This window comes from Anomalospiza imberbis, chromosome 1, assembly GCF_031753505.1.
Source record: "Anomalospiza imberbis isolate Cuckoo-Finch-1a 21T00152 chromosome 1, ASM3175350v1, whole genome shotgun sequence".
Lineage (NCBI taxonomy): Eukaryota > Metazoa > Chordata > Aves > Passeriformes > Viduidae > Anomalospiza > Anomalospiza imberbis.
This window is the reverse complement of record NC_089681.1, coordinates 93,305,536-93,327,636: the sequence shown is the minus strand read 5'-3', so window position 1 is coordinate 93,327,636 and position 22,101 is coordinate 93,305,536. Positions and strand designations below refer to the sequence as shown.

The 22,101-nt window shown below is 36.9% G+C and overlaps 1 protein-coding gene across 1 annotated transcript in view; it reads right to left on the bottom strand.

Annotated features, from left to right (window-relative positions):
* LOC137479720 (tensin-3-like) overlaps positions 1–22,101 on the bottom strand; it is a 111,394-nt gene that overhangs the window by 23,430 nt on the left and 65,863 nt on the right. The window contains exons 3-11 of the mRNA XM_068200222.1: positions 20,536–20,588; positions 19,606–19,777; positions 15,296–15,346; positions 13,971–14,093; positions 12,414–12,478; positions 8,124–8,207; positions 4,847–4,959; positions 3,147–3,207; positions 2,913–2,985 (exon numbers count right to left, since the gene is read on the bottom strand). Of these exons, the coding sequence (XP_068056323.1) occupies positions 2,913–2,985; positions 3,147–3,207; positions 4,847–4,959; positions 8,124–8,207; positions 12,414–12,478; positions 13,971–14,093; positions 15,296–15,346; positions 19,606–19,777; positions 20,536–20,588 (795 nt within the window). The remainder of the gene's footprint in view (positions 1–2,912; positions 2,986–3,146; positions 3,208–4,846; positions 4,960–8,123; positions 8,208–12,413; positions 12,479–13,970; positions 14,094–15,295; positions 15,347–19,605; positions 19,778–20,535; positions 20,589–22,101) is intronic.

Here is a 22,101-nt window from a genome sequence, read left to right as displayed (position 1 = left end):
TACATTAAATGCTGGTGTCAGCTAAAACCTTACACTCATGTAGGTCTGTCCCTTTCCCACACTGGGCTGAAGGTAGGGCCCCTCTTGATAACAGTACTTGTTGCTCATTTCTTGTAAGTATGGAGGTCCTTTCAAGAGCACTGGAAGTAGCATCAGTCCTCCTATTCTCTCTGAAGACTTACTCACTGGAAACTGGAGCAGGATATATCCTTGAAGAATTTCCTGCAGTAGTTGTGTTTCCTCTCAACTCACACACCAGTGCTGCTTGAACAGAGGTGGGTTTTCCATCCCACCTCCATATATCCTCCCTATGGTTATGCAGGTAAAACCACAGGTTACTTTGTGGTGTGTACCCTCTCTCTTGAGCAGGAGAACGCTTGTTGCTAGTAGCAGAGACTGGTCTGTACTGGCAGGGCATGGGACACTTCTTTAAATTGCTGGTAGTCCTCTTTAAATTGCAGGAGGTCCTGGGACAGCCTTTCCATCAACAAGATGCAAGCCCACAGGGAGGAAGAGATACTTTCTTCATATAGCTAGAGTTTGGCAACCAAATTATCCACTCTTTGTTCACCTTCTTTCCATGACATCACTGTCAATGAGTTCATACACAGCAATGGTGCACTTCCTAGGAACTTCACCACATACAGTGTTTGTGTGCACCAGACTTCATCTGGATTTATAGGGAATTGCCCATTATTTGAGTCCATTATAAAGTACCTCCAGCACAGCTAATTCTCTCAAGTACTGGATACCTTTGTCCATGGTGCTCCACTTGTCTCAGTGCACTAATATATCACCCTTGTTAAGATACAAGACACTCGTTATACTTGACAGGAGTCACCTCCTGAGGCTGAGACGCTGTCCTCTTCCCAATCCCAATGTACACATTCCAGGACAGGGGTCCCAGTTGCTTGGCTTCACTACCATCTGGTTTTATATAGTGGGCCATAATATCCCAGTATTGGACAAGCCATGTCACCAGGGACTACCCAGCTGATGGCTGCAATCTTTACTCATACCTCATAGCTCACCCAGAGACAGAGATCAGGTGATTATCTCTAGCCCTGCTTCTTCCTCTTGTGGAGTGCACTACTGCCTCTTCATCCCTCATTATGCCTATTGATTCAGTCTTGGATTTCTTCCTCTGTATAGGGGCAACTGCTACCAGCATATGTTGTTCCCCTGGTTCAGCTGCATGCAGTTTGAGTGGCGACAGTGCCTGCTGATCTCCTTTCCTCCCTTCCCCCTGAGGGTGCTGTCTGGTAATGAGCAATGTCCAATAAACAGCAGCCAGAGCCCAGCACATTGCAAAACTTCATTCCTCTCTAAACTGTCACAGCATTTCTTCTTTTGCATATTTTATCACTTCAACAGAGTCTTGTAGTTGTTCAGAGGTGAACTTGAAAACCATTGGAGCAGAACAGTCCTTCAGAAGCTGGCCCATTTTCTCCTACCTTCCATGCCACTTATGACAACCCACCCTCAGGGCAGATCTCTGAAAGACCCTCCTAAAAATCTCCTGTAACTCTAATATGTGGACCAGACTGAGGAGAGCTGGCAGACCTAGCCACAAGAACAAGCTTTACTAAATATCTAAGGGGTATTCAAAATTCTCAAAAACTGCTACAAGAGGTCTGAAAGATAAAAAGGCGGCAAAAAGCGGGGGGAAATCATTCTCCCTTGTTCCCACCACAAACTGGGTATGATTATTAATGGACTCCCAAAGGTAGTGCTGGAGGTACAGGCAGGAGAGCAGCACTCAATACACATCCCAAATGACCCCCACTGTCCTTGATGTTACCACATCATAAGCTTGTATCACATAGTACATCAACAAAACAATCCTGATCCCTCTCCCTGATCTGAAAAATATCATGACGTATGGAAATATACACAGGTACCACACCACATGGACAAATCAAGCAACATTGTGACCAGTGGCTCTGGACCTAATGCAACAAAATGCTTAGATGAAATTTGTTTCAAACCCACTCTGGGCAGACCTGTTGCTATCCTAACCCTTCGTTCCTCAAATTGGGTGCCAAATAAGACTATTGTGGTTCAGGAATGGTGTTTTCCAATTCAGCGTTCCCACTGAAACACTCCAAACCACACACAGTACTCAAGCACTACCCCTCCTCCTCTCCCCCACAGCAGGTTGGAGAGGAGAATTGGATGCACAAACAGTAACAGCAACAATACAAATGACAGAGAATACAAATAAAGAAAACTTAGACAATTCACAGATGATTGCTCACAGACATCTCCCATTCTTCCTTACCCCTACCTCCCAGAAATCCCAGCAATACCCGAGCACTCCCTCCATCATGCTACCTGACCAGGAAGGAAACCCTTCCACTGAAAAATAGCATGAGGTCATACAAAATAGCCTTTGGGTCCAAACCATGCCCTGTCTGGCTACTGCAAAATTTCACCCTATGCTGGCCAGACCTCGGACATTATCTATGCCTTATTTGGTATCACACTTTTTTGAGTGCCACAACAATTTAGAATTACCTAGGTATTTTCTTTATAGCAGACAGTTTTACAGTTGTGCACACTGCCTGCCAAATTATAGGGCAAGATATTTTAATGCCAAATTACAAATATTCCCCACAGTAATCTTTAAAAAGAGAAGAGCAATACAGGCCTTACTGGACTTGGTGATGCTATAAAATGAGAATGCTGACAGCAATTGTTCTGAAAACAATTTGCTCCTAAAAACCCTCTTACTGAGTTTTACAAGAGTTTTTATTCCCATGAAAGCCAAAGATGATGACTAAATTAACCTAAATTATTCAGTAGTAACTCCAGGCATTTCATCAAATAATTTTTTTTACAAAACAAAATAGGTCAGAAACTGTAAACTAAATGTCATGTCAATAGATTTTCATTCCATACAATTAACTCACCATAATATCTCCTTTCAAAAGCTGGGCAGGGTCTATAGAAATGCAGATTCGACTTTGATTTTCTGACCCTATGCTACTTGACAGAAGAAAAAAAAAAAAAAAACATGATTTAAAGACACAAAAACACAAAACAAACAAGAAACCCACAAGCAAAACTAAAAAAGGCTATGTAATTCTGCAATCATGGAAGTTAAAACCTAAATTCAAATATAGTGGAAAATGCTTACAACTTACTATATTCCAGATGTATAAACTGGTTGCATAGCCTGGTATAACTTCAGAAAAGGCCAACAAGCTGAAAAGAAGCCAACAAAAAATGTTTTGTAACATTCAGATATAGGAAGAAACTACAACTAGGAAGCTTCATGCACATCTGGACTGAGCAAAATGGCACATAAGTGGCAATGCTGGACTCTCAAAATACCCTTCAAAGCAAAATTGGCTAAAAGGTATTTTATTTTATTTTATTTTATTTTATTTTATTTTATTTTATTTTATTTTATTTTATTTTATTTTATTTTATTTCAGACTAGTTCTGAATTCAATAGGGAGGGACTTTAAAGGATCCCAGTATGGAAGGAAATAAATTCTGCAAGAAAACAGAATTAATAAAGGAAGAATGATAATGGCCAAAAGAAAGCAAACCCCCAATATAAAATAAAAATATTTTCCAAAAAAAACAAATTATTTGATCTTCAGATTTGTTTCAAAATCAATATTTAAGGCCCTTAAATTTCTACCTAGAACAAGAAATACCCTAACTTTATTGAAGCAGTTATTTTAGAAATAAAATCAGACTAAACAATAATGACAATATAATAATTGCAAATTCAAGCTGATTATATTACAAAAGACCAGTGCTATTTTACCTTCAGATGAACAAAAATCATAAATCATTAAGACCTCTAAGTTCATCAAGTGCAACCATTAAAGCTGTATTCCTTCACTGTGCTCTAGCACATTATCTCATTCTGTCATTTTACTTTTAAATCCACTTAGGATAGCAAGCCACGTTAGTAGCAGTGGTGAGGCCACACCTCAACTACTGTGTTGAGTTCTAGGCCACTCACTTCAAGAAAGACACTGAAGTGCAGTAGTGTGCTCAGAAAAGGTCAAGGGAGCTTGTGAAGAGTCTCCACACATGTCCTATGAGGAGAGGCTGAGAGACCTGGGTTGTTTAACACAAAGAAAAGGAGGCTCAGGGAGACCTTATCACTCCATATAACTGCCTGAAGGTTGTAGCAAGGTGGGAGTCAGGACTTTCTCCTGGGCAACTAACTATACGGTAAGAGGACATAACCTCAAGCTGCACAGAGAAGGTTCCTTTTGGACAGCAGGAAGAATTTTCTCATTGAAGGGGTTGTTAAACTTTGTAACGGAATGCTCAGGGAGGTGGTGGAGACACCAGCCCTGTACGCGTTCAAGAAACAACTGGACACAGCACTTAGTGCCATGATCTAGTTGACAAAGCAATCATGGGTCAAAGGCTGGATCCGGTGATCTTGGAAGTTCTTTTCCAAACTAAATGATTCTGTGTAATTCTGTAAGTACACCCTATCCAAACAGCTTATCCACACAAAATCCAATCTCAAAACAGAAAAGAGATTATATATATAATCATTTCCCAAAACAAAGAGGAAATTACTGTGAAAGCTGACCAGCTTCCCATATCCCTTGCAGTAACAGGGATCACAACTGTTCAGAGATAGACAGACATGAATATCATCAACTATTCATTTAACAAAGAACAAGAAATTGATTTTACCTGCTCCAATTTTTACTCTTGGAATGCTTCTCTTCTTTATAGGGAATATTTGGATGGATATCAAGAAGATATTAATTCTAATTTGAGATTCATGCAGGCTTTCTAGAAAGTTCCAAAATGAAACAAGACTTTGATCCTACACCTGAATAGGAAAAATAAGGTACTTTACCTCCCCCAGCATCTAATTTGGGGATGCCATGAAGGATAACATAGTGCAGGAAAAGAGGGGCTGCATTCATTTTCACAGATCCAGATAGAAGGCCGCTTAAGAACTGCACATATCTGAAAACAAAAAGTTTACCTGAATTATATAAAACCACTAATACTAGGGAAATGCATTATTTACACAATGGCATTTTCTTGTGACAATGCACATAACTCCAAAATAATAATCTTCAAAAAACAGCATGAAAAGACTCTTTGATTTACCACTGTATTAAATCCATGGCTGTTACATTGCTACTGTTGATATCTTTATTTTGGTTATTTACATTACTACTCTAAGTACGAAATGAAGTAGAAGAGACAGTAAAGTCAATTGTTTTGGTACACATTCCTAGTTACAACTGTAGTCTTAAATGTCTTTCACAGCAGCATGATATAGTTTCCATCCAATTTACAATGAAGTCATCTTCATTAAAACAAGAGCAAGAAACGCCCTTGTCAAAAATCTTAACATTAAGGGCCATGTGGTCAAATAACACCTTCATAATGAGAAGTGATCTCATTCAGCACAAAACAAGAAGAAAACCAACACAGCAATTATTCTGTTTCTGTGATTTTATACATGGTTTGGTCACAAGCTCATGAGCAAAACATGCAAGTAAACATCACTGCAGTGTCTTTAATTTTTCCACTGGCTTTGAGTCCTTTATTTTTTCCATGTTTATGAAAAGATCTTCATTTATCTTCCTTCATATTCTCAGGAATGTATAGAGCAAAATCACCTTTTTTTCACCTTTATGCACAGATCTCATTAACTGAACTCCTGGTAACACCACAACTAAGGATATCCTGCTGAGTAACAACAGCTTTACTACCCCAGAATGGGGGTTGTGGGTAATTTAAAATAGGTTTCATTTTACAGACAGCTTGCAAAGCTCAATTTATTTTAAATGCTAAGAAAAGGCAACTTTTTTTTGTTTTTTCCTTCAGTCTTTCTGAAAGGATTTGGTACATCAAAAGCACAAATTTTACAAATTGACACGCCTAACATGACAAAAAAAAATGTGTTAAAATGTTTTGTCAGTGACCTCTCATGACTTCAATAAACTAGTTTATTATTATCAACATGAACATTTTCTCTTTACCAGCTTTTAATTATTACAAAAATTAGACTGAATTTTTGAAAACCTTTCTCAAGGCAGTGCATTTAAGGGGCCTAGGGACAGTTGGCTTATTTTTGAAAAGAGTGTTAAAAGATTTATCCTGAAGGTTTATGAGAAATTTTTTCATATGAAGGGTCTCTATCTGCATTTCTCATTCAGAGAAATCTTCAACTGCTTATATGAGAATGGATTCAAAATAGATCTGGTCTACAGTTACTTTTCTTACCACTGTTACAGTACCCAACTAGCAGTAGGGAAAAGCTAAATGACTTAATAAACACAATTTATTTTTATCTGGACATGATTTAGTGGAGAAAAGGTTTCAAAATGTGAAAAATGGGTGTATTCTCATATTTTACAATTTTGAGATCCGCTTAAATTGTATCCATTTATAAATCAACTGGGTTTTAACAAGGATATTACTAATTAATTACCCAGCAATGGTTTCAGAGAAAGAGCATATTAAAAGGCCACTGACTGATCAGAATGGGAACAAAGAAGTATAAAATTATCCACAAATATTAAGAGAGTTGGTTTTCCTTTCTCTGTAATAAGATTAGTGGCCACTGCCAGGCCAGGCAAAGAAGGAGAGGTGAGATTTGGGATAACAGCTCTGACAAACAGTTTGGAAAACTACCTCTGTTCTCATGAGAAATTACACTCCAAAGTATGTGTATATGTCTGGAAGATGGCATGGGCAGCTCAAGTTCAGTACTGGTGAGCAAAGATGTTAACCCCATCAGTCAAGAAGCAAACTGAGTATCTCTGAGGCCATCTTCCCCGGGAGCTACCCCCAGAAGAATTAAGCAAGTGTCCTTGAAGGGGGTGTGGGAAAGATAGATGCAACCACTTATACGTAGCATCTAGCTTTAGGGCTCACATACAGTTCACTTAACTTAGTAGCTACTGAAGCTTCCTGTCAACATGGTTGGAAAACTGCCCTGATGCACAATTCACAGGCTGTCGTGGAGGTTCCTGGCTCTCACCGAAATATGCCTTCTGTCTAGAGCTTCTGTATGGGAAGAATAACAGTATCTCTCTCCTTTTGTTGCTATGGTTCATACTTCTCTCTCTGGTAGGCAGCATTCTCAAATCCTTATTACTGAAATGCGATACACATATATGCAAGCACAAAATTTAAACAAAAAAAGGCCAGTCAACTTCTACTAATGAAAAGTTCATTTCAAGTCGAACTGAATGTTGTGTTACTATTTTTCAAGTTAAAAGGAGCTGTGCATGTCATCTAATGGGTTAAAAAAGTAACTAGTAAGTTTTTATTTAGAGATTAACAGAACCAAACACCTTATGCTAGTTGTTACTACTGATTTATTCTGTTTTAATTACTAGCAAATTCCTATACTTTAAAAAACTTCTAAACAACCTAATGCATACACATGGTTTAAGACCAAAAAAAAAAAAAACCCAATAGTAATTATCAAATCAAACCTAAATGATATTTTGTATTTCTAAAAGAGATTCACCTATGCCACAATTACTTGTCTGATGGATATCAGTCTCTTTTGGTACTGAATCCTTCAATTACCTGTCATAAAAACAAGGTACCTAGTGAATCCCAGAACTATTCACTTTAAAAAGTGCTTATTACTTCGAATTCTAATTCAACCTTTGTCATAAAGACAAAGGTAACACATCCAGATAAACATAATGAATATTGCATGTTTTGACAAACATTTACTAGCATGGACATGGGGCAAGTGCATAACCTGCAGATCCTCTAAACAAGTAGTAAAAAGATCTTTATTGCACACTAATCAGCACACTTCCCACACTCATCATTATACCACAGAAAAATTAATTTATTGTTATCTTGGAACAATCAAGATTGTGACATCTCTTTGTTAATAAACAATGCAGTGAGAACCCATTTAGATAACAGCATGGTACAAAAGGTCTTGTCTGTCTGGGACCACATGCAGGAACTGAAGGAGAGATCTCATCAATCAAGGAATAATAATATAAGATAAAGTGCTGAGAATTCAGGAAGCACTGGAGGATCTTGTGGAAAAAGCCTTCACATAGCTGGGGAGGGATTAAGGGATGGGAGCAGAAGATAATTTGACATTTCCTATTGATATAAATTAGAAACAAATTGAATACCTTCTTTGGGATGGCTGCATTAAAGTTGAAACTTTATCATCAAAGAATTTCTTCATAGCAAATCTGTCTAGAGCCTGATCAGCACTGTCAAGAAAGAGAGGGAAGAAAAATAAAAAAACAAGCACCAAACTAGCAACTCTAGTAATTTGGACATTGTGGACAATGATGTCTATTCCACTGACACCTTCTCATTCAACACATCAAGATAGTTTCCTTCCTGAGCAAAGCACCTACTTCCTTATTCAATAAACTGAACTGCCTACTTCCAACATGAATACATTGAAATCAGAATGCAAAAAACTTTGGCAGAACCAAATAGCTTAGGCTCCCAAAGAAGGATACTTGCCATTATTTCTTGCATGTGCCACTGGGAACTCTCTCTATAAAAGAGAAATTTATTTTCTTTTTCAGAAAGAACTGTAGTACCAGGATAGAGGTTAATTTAAGCAGTCAATAATTCATTCAGCCTTTGTTTCCTGTACCCTGAGCCATCAAGGAAGAGAATGTCTTTGAAAAGGAACTATTTTACAGCAGAAAACCATAAACTCGTCAAACACACAATCAAGGAGCAACATATTCCAAAAAATACATTTTCTTCTATTCTTTATCCAGAATGGCTCTTATGTGGGTCTTTTTTAGTTGAAGGAAGGCAAGAGGTTACAGAAAAAAAGAAAAAGAAGTGCCAAAAATCAGTAAGAATGCTGTTCATCACGTACGCCAAGTAATGCGCTATGGTGATTCTTTTATATCTTTTCCAGATAAAAACAATGTGTTTCATAACAGATATAGTCCACATTTTTAATTTGCATCAGAACATAAAAGATCTGGAAGTTCCAAAATATAAGAACACACCAAAATCTCAACTTTTAATTTCCACAACTAGTTTGACCTAAATGAGTTCAGAGGAAAAAAAAACCTGTGCAAAGTACATATATGCACATCAGGATAAAAATGAAATTTATGCCTGTTCCAAAAATTAATCAGAAGATGGCAATTGTCTTGACAGGGTGCTGGATCAGGCTGGAAAGTCAAGCCTTTTCTTCATGGGTGTTAAAAATGGTGTGTACTTAAAATATTCTTGACCCAAAACCTCTTTCTCACCCAATCCATCATGTATCTTCACTCATCTTCATCCACACTGCCATCCAGAATTTAGGCAGCCCATTCCTAAATAATAGCCAAAAACTGCTAGCACTTCACTTGTTAAAATAGAGTTTACCAACAATTGCAAAGAGGTCTGTTTGACCTCATTAAATTTGATGACACATTATTCCTTCCTAAATGAGAAAATTTGACATTACAATATATAACTAAAGGGAGGCTGCATCAATAAGGATTTTTCATAGAATCATGGAATAGTTTAGCTTGGAAACAACCTTAAAGATAATCTTGTTCCAGCTCTGTTGCCATGGGCAGAACACTTTTCACCAGACCAGGTTACTCAAAGCCCCATCCAACCTAGCCTTGAGCACTTCCAAAAATGTGGCATCCACAACTTCTCTGGACAACCTGTTCCAGTGTCTCTCACCACACTAACAGTAGATAATTTATTCTTTATATTTAATATCTAATCTAAATCTACCCTCCTTCAGTCTATAGCCATTCCCCCCATGTCCTATCACTGCCTTACTTTGAAAAAGTCCCACTCCACCCATCTTGTAGGCTTCCTTTAGGTCCTGGAGGACCACCAGAAAGTCTCCTTGGAGCCTACACTTCTTTCAGACTGAACAACCCCAACAGTAATCCTTAGCCTCTCTTTACAGCAGAGGTGCTAAGCATAAACTCACAGGATTTCACTAAGCCTAGATTTTTTGGCATGTTGTTCAGGAAGGGAAATCCCTAATTTAGTACCCCTACTGATGCTCTCCAAATCACACTGCTGCTTGTTCCCTCCCTCCTCTCCCCTTCCCTGCAGTGGGATGGAGAGGAGAATTGGAAGCACAATGGCAAAGATCACAGGTTTTGATCTTTAAATAAGAACAATTTACTGGACACAGGAATAAGATATGAAAATGAATAGTAACAACAACAATACTAATGACAGAGGGTAGAAGAAAGGAAACATTATTGCTCACTGTGGAAACCCCCAACAATAGACAATGCTGGATGGCTCCGTCTGCCACACTTTCTCAACCCGAAGGGACCCCTTCTCCCTTAAAGGATCCCCTTTCTCCCACACCTAGCAATGACATGACGTGGTATAGAATAACCTCTTCACACTGGCCATGCTCCCTCAAGCATACTCAAAAAATTAACCCTGTCCTGGCCAGAACCATGACACCTATGCATGCTGACAAGTATGAACTTTCTTTAGTGCCAACATCTTCAAGGTCTTCTTGTAGGAATGTGTCCTCTGTTGACAGAGTGAACAAATTACTCTTTGTCTCCTTAAAAAGGAAAAAAGCCTAGAAATTTCTTTCCTCAATTTGGTTAAAAGACACTTCATAGGACCTTGGGGACTTCACCTCAAACTTAAAGACAGTTAATTGGACAGAAGCTAAAAAGTCCCACCTAAGCAATTCACTAGAAAAAGAAGAGAAAAAAAGAAGGAATCACTTCTGTGAAGTGTTTTATCAGGAGCAAGAATCTTTTGCCCTGGCTCAGTTTTTCTCTGTCAAGAGCTTTGTTATTTTGCCTTTTATTAAAACTTTTCTGTTTCCAACACTGTCACAGAAGCAATCCTGCTACTTTTATGCCATCTGAGGTAGCTGAGCTATCTCGTGTGGTACTTTTCTCTGAGAGCTTATAAGACCTGGCTCAAAAAGACAAGTATCATCTTCTAAGTACCAATTCAGACACAGTAGATGGCACCCGTAACAACAGCACCTGCAGTAATTTCTGCTTCTGCAAGGTTGCTGTATACCATTTTCAAGAGTCTTGATAATGCTAGGGATATACAAATCCTAGCTGGGAAACCCCCAACCTCATCCTTACACAGAAAAATTAGGCTTTGGATAGCGGCTGCCAGATATCCAGAAAGTTACAGAGGGCTTCCAACCTCACTCCTCTCCTGCAACTTCACTGGAGGAATCCCGAAATTGTTTGGGGTAAAAGGTGGTACCTTTCATTGCTGGGCTTAACAAATCACCACCTCAATGTGACTGTAATGATGTTATTGTAATACATTTATAGCCAGGTACCACCTTTAAGGATGACATAATACTGCAACACTGAAATCACACCACAACAACTGTACTACCCTCACTTGACAGTTTTTGTCATTCACAATACATCTCAACAAAATATGAAATTGTGGCAATCACTGAAGCAAGTGTTTTTTTCAGCACATATTAGTGTACAAAATGCACTTAGTTTCTTGGTCCATAATTACGTATAAATTTGGCTTACCCCAATGAACACAGATTATTTTCCAGGATTCTAGTTTGCCGGACATCCATGAGTAATTCGCCATCAACCTCTAGCGATTCAAGACTCTGTCAACTACAGTTGTGGATCAAATCTATTACTGACATGCTGTTGTGAATTCAGGACCAAATTTGATTTAAGCATGACATTTAGAGTGTATTCTTATTTTAATACATTTATGTATGTATATAAAATGTAAATACATACATTTATGTATGTGTATAAATTAAAAAGCCCCAAAGGAAAACAATATGATTAGAATCCCAACAAAAATCTCCAAAATTAATTTCATCATTTTTGAGACCATTTCTCAAATTGTATCTTTTTGATATAAATTATCAATTGTCATTTCATAATTTGAGCACTCCAAAAGAAACAATTAAAACTAAGTAATCAGACATCTAGTGTTTGAACTGACTGCTAATTAAAGTCTAGATTATTCCTTACACTTCGTTCTGCACTTGGATCAATGTCTAGGAATTCCCTATTCAAACACTCTTTCCAGATTTTAATAACAGTTTTTCTTAAGTACCTAAGGAATAATTTCTCACCAGTTCAAGAGGCCACTTGATGAAAAGTGGCAAACAGAGAGGTTTAACAGAATAAAGATAGTACCATGACATAAAAATGGTTTCTTGTACATTCTATCATTCATCTGAAAATATCCTTCAGAAAAGTTTTCTGCAAACCAATAAAATCTCAGTTTCAAAGTGACCTTAGGCTGTCACCTAATGCAGTCTCCTAGTGCAAGCAGGATAACACGAAAACTATCATGAAAACAGACTCTGTTAAGAAAGACATGCTCCAAAACTCTTTGAGAAGAAAACCTGACAAACAGCAAGCTGACAGACAGTAATCAACTAAAAGGCATTTTCCCCAATGTTTATTGTAAAAAAATGCACAACATGTATTATTCACACTTACCTTGCAGAAACATTGGTAAAGTGCATATATGATGATATGACTACACCTATCCTTCCTTTTCCTCCCTGTATTAGGAAAAAGGGAATCATAACTTAGATTATGTATTACATTATTGGGCATTATTATATTTAAGACTCATACTAAATACTATTTCATGGCAAGAGATTCAGAGTCCTTTTGCTCATGCACCCTGGGTTGATGGAATGGTGGAGATAATGGGCAGCAGCTTATCTGTCAATGTAAGCTGGCTGATAAATGACATAAAAAACCACTAAGTAGGATTTCTACATGCATGCCTGTCAAATCTTACCAATAAAGAGGAATCAACTGGGAAAAAAGAAAAAAAAATGTATGAACTACTCTAATTTTGTGTTATTTTTTCCAGAGATCATTCACAACAAGTCTAAACAATGCTGTAATTCTCAGGATGAAATGCTATAAAATACCTATTTTAGAAAGAATAGGCCTTTCTGGCATGTTTTCACATTTTTACCTCCCCAGCACCTCAGATTTATAGTAACTGATTTTCTATGGATAATTTTTTAAATGTTCTGAAGTATTTTTAAATAATTTACATGACAAATGCAGTAAAATTTAACAAGCAGTAACTCTCACAGATTTCAAAATATTTTCAGTCTCTCAGCTGATAGCAGTTGGCTGTATCTATCTCTGTGGCTGGAAACCTGTATTAGCAAAAGGCATTAATCAAAACCATGAATTATCAATTTGTATATGATTGTGTACCTAGAAATACTTTGTTCCGTTTTGTCCCACGTATGGGCCATTTCCCTGGCTGCATTCCTGCAACTAGTAATATTTCAAGTGTTTCATACCATGACATTCTGCCTGCAAGAAATTTGGGACTGGAGACTACACAACCTGATTTGAAGTTTCCAACCCATTATCACCATCATTTTGTTGAGAGTAACATCTGCCAGTGATACAGAGATATCAAGATTGCATCAAGTGTCACGAGCACAGCTACCAAACCAGTTCTGAATTAATTTAATCCAAATTTAACTAAGGTTTTTCTTTATTTCTGTTTATTGTGAGCAAGCAGGAGGAAGCAACACAGCACACTGGTAGCTTTGCTCTAACACACTGCAATGATGCTGTCAATTAAAACCTTTCAAAAGTATCCAGAAGGTCCTTAATGACCTCATTTCCTACAACCATACACAGTCTAAAGAGATGATTTGTGATGCAGTGCCTATCTTTTTCCAGCAACAAAATTCATGAGTGTCACAGAACATGGAGAGTTTTCCATCAAGCTGAAAAAACCTAGAGCTTCTAAATACATTTACAGAAGTAACACTGACCTTTGAAGGATGAAGTAAGATCGGTTCATACTATACCTGCAGCAAGGGCTAGGACTTAAGTCATAAAAAAGAAATATTTAACAAGAATGAAAGGTCAGTGGATTTAAGCTTATTTACATCAACAGAACATCTGGCACACTGTTGGCAACACTGAAAACAGATCTAACTTTTTTTTTTAATAAGAAGATTAAAGGACAAGGTTTTTGAAAATGAGTACAAAGTCATCTACAGCACTTACTCTGCAATGGATCACCACCACGTGTTGAGGATTATTGTCCAACCAGGACTCCATAGCCTTGCAGATGGTGCATACCTTATCAAGAAGTGGAGCATGGAGATCAGGCCACCCCACATCCATAATCTGCAATTAAACCAGTAACATTCACGAGAAACACCTTGACCCTAGTATCACATACTAAATTCTGGATTCAAATAAATGTCATGGTTGAAAGTTTTCACAACTTTTCCCATTTCAGGTAATCATGCAGTTCAATTGTCATGATGCTTACAGGTGTCTACAGGAGAAGAGGGAATTTGTGGGTACTAGTACTTTTGTAAAAGTTAAACAAAAAACTTCCTCCTCTTCCTCCTCGCCCATCCCAATTTCACCAACCACTTAGAAGTGACAATATTTCTGAAAGTCTTGATTTCTTACATGATTTTTCATTTAGAATTTCTGGTATTTTATATCAGTAAATTAAATTAGAATTAGAGCAAATAATTATTTTTGATGGCCTTCATTTTACTTTCAATTTATTTCCTTCATGTGCAACATGATTACAGCATGTAAAAATTTTGTTCAGATTTTCTATTCACTACATAATACACTTTACTAAGCCTATTTTTATTATATACATATTTACTAACAAAACATATGCAATACATACATATTATGCATTCAATATATGCCTAATATTAAAAAATACATCCTTCATGATCAATAAAGCATGCAAAAAGTTAAAATTAAAGAGGGGTTTTAGTACTTTCCTCAGGCAGCTTTTCTCTGTAAATCTACTGCTGTAAATACACATCTGTGCCACTCTCTCTGGCCTTAGATGCTGAAGTGTACCTGCACGCTATTTCTTACAACAAACAAACACATCAACTGGTGAGATGGAACAAGAGTCAGACATCAATCATTCTGAAATTTCTTATGTCTCTATTGTGCAGAAAAGGAACTACTCAAAGATAGTACAAAAGGGAAGTCCTTATCTGAATCAAGTTCACTAGCTTCAACTGACTGTATATTACGGTATACAACTCCAGTATCCTGTGACTGCACAAAATAGTATACTTGAAGTAAAATTTGTATCACCCAACAAATGTTTTTCAGAAGTCACAACAGGCCTGTGTATAAAATCTAAGAAAACAACAGGAATAGCTGTGTAAAACACAGATCTAACAGAACTTGAGAAAAATAAAAAAGGATGCATGTGGGGTGTTTTAGTATCTTCCAAAACTTCTCTTACTCTGTATATCAACACTTGCATAGCTCCAGGGCTTATCAGGCCATTTAAGTTGTATTTAACACTAGAAAGCTATGTTATGGAAGACAGTTGATACCTTTGGGTTAAGCTTGGCAAGGTCGTAACTCTTTTCAGAGAGGTTTAATACCTGTTCAGAAAGAAAGAAAATAATATTAGCCATCAAGACTCTATAATTTATGTAGTAAATGGATGTATTTGAAACATAAAAATTACCAGAAACTACAATGATACGGCTTCAGGTTTGCCCTCTGTTCTACTGAACTAAATTAACATTTGACATTTGGTAGCACAAGCGAATGTATTTCAGATATTCAGTTATTTTACAATAAAACTAAAGCTACACTTAAATGCACATTTTGAAAAAGGACAATTTGAATTCTACTACACCTTATTTATTTCAAATGGCTTTGAGTCAGAGGTTATACTGAGAGACCTGGCTACCATGAAATATAATGCAGACCATAAGAATTAACAATGAGAAGTCTGGGAGTGATACACTGTTAAATATTTGAATTTGTGTGCCTGACAAGAAAGTATTGGTCTGTCAAAACTTTGCAGGAAGGTATGACATACCTATTTATAACTTAGCCTATGAGATCTTCCAACTCTTCTGTTAACTCACTCACTCCTTTCACTGTAGTGAAAGGAAAACAACTAGAAAAATGACAAATGCTAATCTGTAGTATATGTTCTGTTATCTGAAACCCTGAGCCAATAGAAGAGTAGAATTGTTCCCATCAACTTCAGCAGGACTGCTGACTTGCATGCTGTTTTGTGGAGGTTTTGGCGTTGTTTTTCTTTGCTGAGTCACATACACCTCTTGAGCAGGCTGAAGAGGTATTCAAGTTACCCTCCATTTTGTCCTTAATAAGGAATAAATTAAAAGATAGACTGAAAAATGAACAAAAGAAAGCAGTGTATACAAGAATAATTGACTCTTTCATTAGAAAGTGCCTTAAATTAGTTTCAATCAATAACAAAAAGCTGAAATACCTTTACTCAAGAACTGAAATGCTAATGAGGCAGATTCTCCTTCACAGTGTGGCTATTCTACATGCCAAGTTATATACAGATGGCTTAATCACTGGAAAAGTCTCATTAATTACACTGAGAGAATGGAATAAACAGGTCATAAACATGAGAAAGAGTAAATATGAGGCAAGTCCATTATACAGTTTAGTACTACCCAAGGACAATTTAAGAACCCTTTTCTAAAGTGTAACACTCTTCTAAAGTATTAGCCTTTTGCATTAGCCAGCACTCTCATCAGCTGTCTAAGCAAAGAAGTCAAAAACTGAACAGGTTAAAGCAACTACATCACTGTACTTATCCTTCCTGAAATACCAATAATAAAACAGGAATTAAACTAACATTATCTTCTATAAATGACACAAATTTTTTTGTAATTTTCCATTAGATTTCATAATTGGAAAACAAAGTAAGAGAGGCACAGTTCTCAATACTGAATTCTTAAAATGAGTACTAAAGCTATGTTAAGAAATTGATTATCTAAAATTTTCCACAGGAAAAGAAGGGGAATTTGACAAAAACTTTTTAATTCATCTTTCTTATTGTATTTATATTTGAAAACAATTAAAAATTCCTGTGTCAGGATACAGTCCTGTTCATGATAGGTATTTGTAACTGCTGGGTCAGACACCAAACTCAAAGATGCTGTTGTACCCAAGTCCCTGTCAAGCTACAGTGATCACACTGAGATACTACAGGAATCCCAACAGCATAGAATAGAGAAAACAAGGTACAGGAACCAACATTTTGCATACAACAAAGCAAGACATCACAGAAGTCTTTGAAGAGAAGTATATGGTATAAATAGATGCCATTGTGTGTTGTTTTTGGCTGAGGTAGAGTCAATTTTCTTCACAGTAGCTCATATGGGGCTGTGTTTTGGATTTTTGTTGATAATGGTGTTGATAAAACAGGGATGTTTTCATTACTGTTGAGCAGTGCTTACACAGTGTCAAAGAGCTTTTCTTTTTCAAGAAATTTTTTTCATTTCAAGAGCCTTCACACCACCCCACCAGTGAGTGGGCTGGGGATGGGAAAGGACACAGACAAGACAGGAGACCTCAGCAGACCAAAGGGATTTTCTACACCATATAACATGCTCATCATATAAGCCTAAGGAAGGAGGGAGTGGTGACATTCAGAGTGGTGGTGTTTGGCTTCCCAGAGATCATTTTGGCTTACGAAGCCTGGCTGTCATGAGGATGGTTGAACATCTGCCTGCCCATAGAAAGCAATTAATAATTCCTTGTTTTGCTTTGCTCATGTGTAAAGCTTTTGTTTAACCTGTTAAGCTCATCCTATGTATTTTCTCACTTTTACTCTTTCGATTCTCTCCCCCATTCCACTGGTGAGGAAGCAAGTGAGCAGCTGTGTGGGGCTAAGTAACTGGTTAGGATTAAACCATGACACAGTAGAAGATTAAGTGCATCCCTTTTGGTACCTCTTTGGCATATCCTAGGTCTACTTATATTTTGGTACAAGAAAGAGGAGCATTAACTTTAGTTTCTAATTTTCATCTGTTGGAAAAGTCATGTTTCTTCGGGGAGCCAAAGCCTACAGAGAATATAGTTTTTTAGGATGTCAAAGCAGAGAAAAATTCACTGTAAGCTATCAACAGACCTTCATCTCTCCCTAAAGGACTCTGGTCTCAGACTGTCAAAGTATAATCCTCTACTGTTAAAGAAAATTAGATACTTAGGGTTTTTTTTCATACTCTTCATAACAAACTCAGACCCAAACAGGAAGCAATGTGCTCACTCCTTTCACTGTAGTGAAAGGAAAACAACTAGAAAAAATGACAAATGCTAATCTGTAGTATATGTTCTGTTATCTGAGACCCTGAGCCAATAGAAGAGTAGAATTGTTCCCATCAACTTCAGCAGGACTGTTGACTTGCATGCTGTTTTGTGGAGGTTTTGGATTTTCTTTTTCTTTGCAGATTCACATGCGCCTCTTGAGCAGGCTGAAAAGGTATTCAAAACATGAGAAACAAAAGGTAGTTCAAAAACAAGCTCTCTGAATCTACAACCTGGCTGTGCTTTGTCAGGTTATTTTGCAGATTTGCAGAGACACATTTGGAGCAGATGGCATCATGCTTTCTTTTTATCAAGACAGCTAATTTCCAAAGTACCCATTAGAAAATAAATTAATAAATAGAACAGAACTAAAACAAAAACCAAAAAAAAATCTCAACTTTGCAAGAGAAACTGACTACAATACCTCTCAGAGGCAGAGACTACAATCCTTCTGAGACACTAAACCAGACTTACCATATATAAGATTTTTGTAATACAATCAAGTATTAAGTGAGATTAAGAGTAGTGGAGAGACTACAAGCTTACACTGTTATTGCATGGAAATGGCCAGAGAAAAGGTGAATTTGAACCTATAAAGCTTTACACACAGGTCACCTTCAAACTATCACTATTGTGTGCCTTATAAACTACCAATGCCTGATGGAAGGGAAGCCAAGGGCAGCAAGGCAGCATGCTGAGGACATCAGTCCACATCACTATTTCAGTCTGGTTTATAACGCACCTATGACATCTCAGTTTGTGAGAAGAACATAATGTGTTTAAATCATTAGTGGAATCTCTCCTGTAACTGATTTCTACTGTGAGTAAAGTTCATGTTCCTGAAGTCTTGGATTTAATTCTAACAGTTTACACACAATACCTAAAAAGACAGTACAAGAAAAAAAGTAAATTAAATACTAGCCTTGTTTTAAATTCACCATCATAGAACAAGCTGAGACAATACATGCCATGGCAGTAGCCAGTAAACAGCACAGGAGATTAACAGCTTTTTGTCAACATTGAAAAAAAATCTGCACATGGAGCTCACTATATGTTTGTTTGATTTCCTATAGAAAATTAAATGGCATGAAACATGTGCCTAAAACAAGTTAATGAGGAAGAGTTGGACAGAACACATAACCAGCAACCCTACTTTTCAATGTTGCCTTCACAAGTGAAAATATGACAGTGAGAGACTATCAGATACCCACCTGAGAACCCAGATGTAGCTCACTGCTACAAATTAAGAACACACTCCTCATTGCAGGGTATATATCTTTTAAGAGCATGCTCTGGACAATAAAAATGGTCAGTGCAATTATTCTTCAGCATGTGACTACGCGTTACCACCACATCACCACAGAGACTGTACTGCCCCAGCAAAAAAAGTGTTTTCAATATCTAGCAGCTTAAAACACTACTGAAAATCCTGAACTTTCTTACAAGGCTGTAAAGATGGCTCAAAGAGTGACTTTTAGTTTATAAAGGTTTATGTGGACATAAAGTAGTCTTCCTGCATGACAAAGGAAGATGTGTCACAAACGGCTAATCTTATACGTACCAAGTAATTATCACCATGTTTGGATTTGAGCATTTGTGTTACTTCCTGTAGATTGTGGAAGTAAGTTTCCTCAGAACAGCCAGAAGGGAAGGACACAGCAATAATCCGCTCTGTGATGTAAGTGAGGTCAAGTTCAGAGCCTTCCTCCATAATGTGATCAAAGTCTGCACTTCTGGGAAGAAATTAGATGTGGCAGTTTAGAGCAATGCAGCCAAGAAGAAACATGGCATATTAATGAGAATAAATTGCAACTTAGACTCCTACAGCCAAGCATCAGATGTTTCCAATAATTTCATTAGAATTACAACTCATTAAATGCCTACAGAGCTCGAAGTACTCAGTTCAGAACACAAATGTAGTTCTTCACCAGAATTCTTCACATCAAAACTGTAGGGAAAAAATCTTTGCAAACAATAATGTGGGAAATTAATACAAGCAATTTACAAATACTAGCACAACAAATTTGTGAGTCAAATAGAAATGTATAGGTACTTCTGTCTGTACACATCTCTCTGTAGAATTCTGCAAATGCTTTACAAATTGGAAGCTTGACCAGCAATCTGTAAAACACTGCAGATCTTGAAGCCTGCTCTGAGTAAAACTGAAGTGAATCTAAAACCAGTCCCCATAGTACAACAGACATGAATGTAATTAAATTAATTTCACTGGTTAGTCTACAAATACTTGTCTTTCTTTTCCAGGTGATGGAACTTTTCCACAACTTTGTCCTTCTTAATAAAATATCAGAAGATCAGCTCAGTAAATATGTTTAGTCATTTTCTCACAAAGGCATTGTAAAAATGGAACTTGCATAGCAGATCATATCTTGCAGAATACTGAACTCACAGAAATCACAACCACAAATAACAAAGCCTAAGCCCACCGCCACACCACATGACGCTGCTACATAAATTTGAAAGAAATACTTGCCGTGATACTTTGTCACAACTGAAAGATGAGCTCTTCAAAACACTGCTGGAATTCTGGAACAAAGAAAGCAGAAAAATCAATCCAGAACCTTAACTTGCTGTCACTGATGTCAATGTTTCTGCCTTTTTTCCTCATTTATGATTTGAAAGACTGTAATAACGAGAGGATACAAGAGGACCATTGCCCTATGTTTTGAATGCAAACACTCTGGTTGTGCCCAAGTTTTGTCTTTAAGAGCCTCTTCCAACTCACTACTGGCAGAAAAGTCTTTTGTGACATTTTTAGTGCTCTTCTTGGCATTAAGATTAGAGAAAACATAGTGGGCTTTGAGAAAATGTAACTTGAATTTTTGTATAAACCTGCAAAAGAAGTTCCTCTCCATTGATATTCTTATGACGATATTGAAATATGTATACTTCTGTATCAGACTCCTGAGAATTTATTCCTGAGAATGTGTAGTATACTTTTGTAGTTCCATTTGTTCAGTAATAGTAACTATGAATGAAAAAGTGTAAAAATATACTCCCATATGAACCATAGTAACAGAATTTGTCTCACCTAATTGTAGTTGTCTAAGATTTAAGCTCTAGTGTGATTGTCACCCAATCTGTTACACATGTAACAGAGAGAAAGAGACATCTGGAGGGGGCAGTATCCCTTCCTTCCAGGACAGGTTTAAAAAGAAAAAAAACCCTACAAAAAGACAGCTACTACTATACAAACATTAAATAAAAATAAATAATATTATTCAATTTACATTTAGCTATGTCTATATATACTTTTAGCTAGTGTATATTTTAATTTATGTATTTTTAATTCGTGTGTTTTGTATATTTTTTAATTTAGCACTTAGATATAGATATATTTTGATACAGAAAATCAGAAGTTCAATTTAGTATCATGCATCAGTTAATCAATAAGAGAAAGAGTACTCCCTCCTCTCCCAGCCCTGAATTCATGCTTAATATACAGACACATGTACATAAAAGCTTATTTATTAAGAGTTAGAGCTAAAAAATTGAAAAACCCTATCTATTTGGGTTACACACAAGTATTCCCAAACCAAATAAACTGAGTTTGAATGGAAGATGCCTTAGAATTTTCCATAAAATGATACTGTGTATCAAAATATGGGAATAGCTAGGACACATATAAGCATGAAAGTGGCACATTTTCTTTCAGAATTTCTGAAAATGAACTGTTCTGGCAAATTTTAAAGCACAACTGATGGCATAAGGTGCACCTCATGTAAGTGTTTGGTCCCAGTTTCACTAGTTTCTGTCTTTACTTAGGCAGCAGGAGGAAACTTGATGGTATTTTCAGCCTCTTTTTACCCAATCCCTTCTTAGAATTTTAAAGGCTTTAGATTATATACCATGGGTGCCAAAACAAGTAAATAACTCTAACTGAAATTCAAGACATAGCTTTTGGTGTATTTTGTTTTGGTTTTGTAAATAGAAAGCAATTAGAAGCAGGATTCTACATTTCCTTGGTTTCTGTTGGTGACAGATGTATCCACTGCTTAAGAAGTACTTCTGTGATTTACTAAAATTTGATGACTAAACT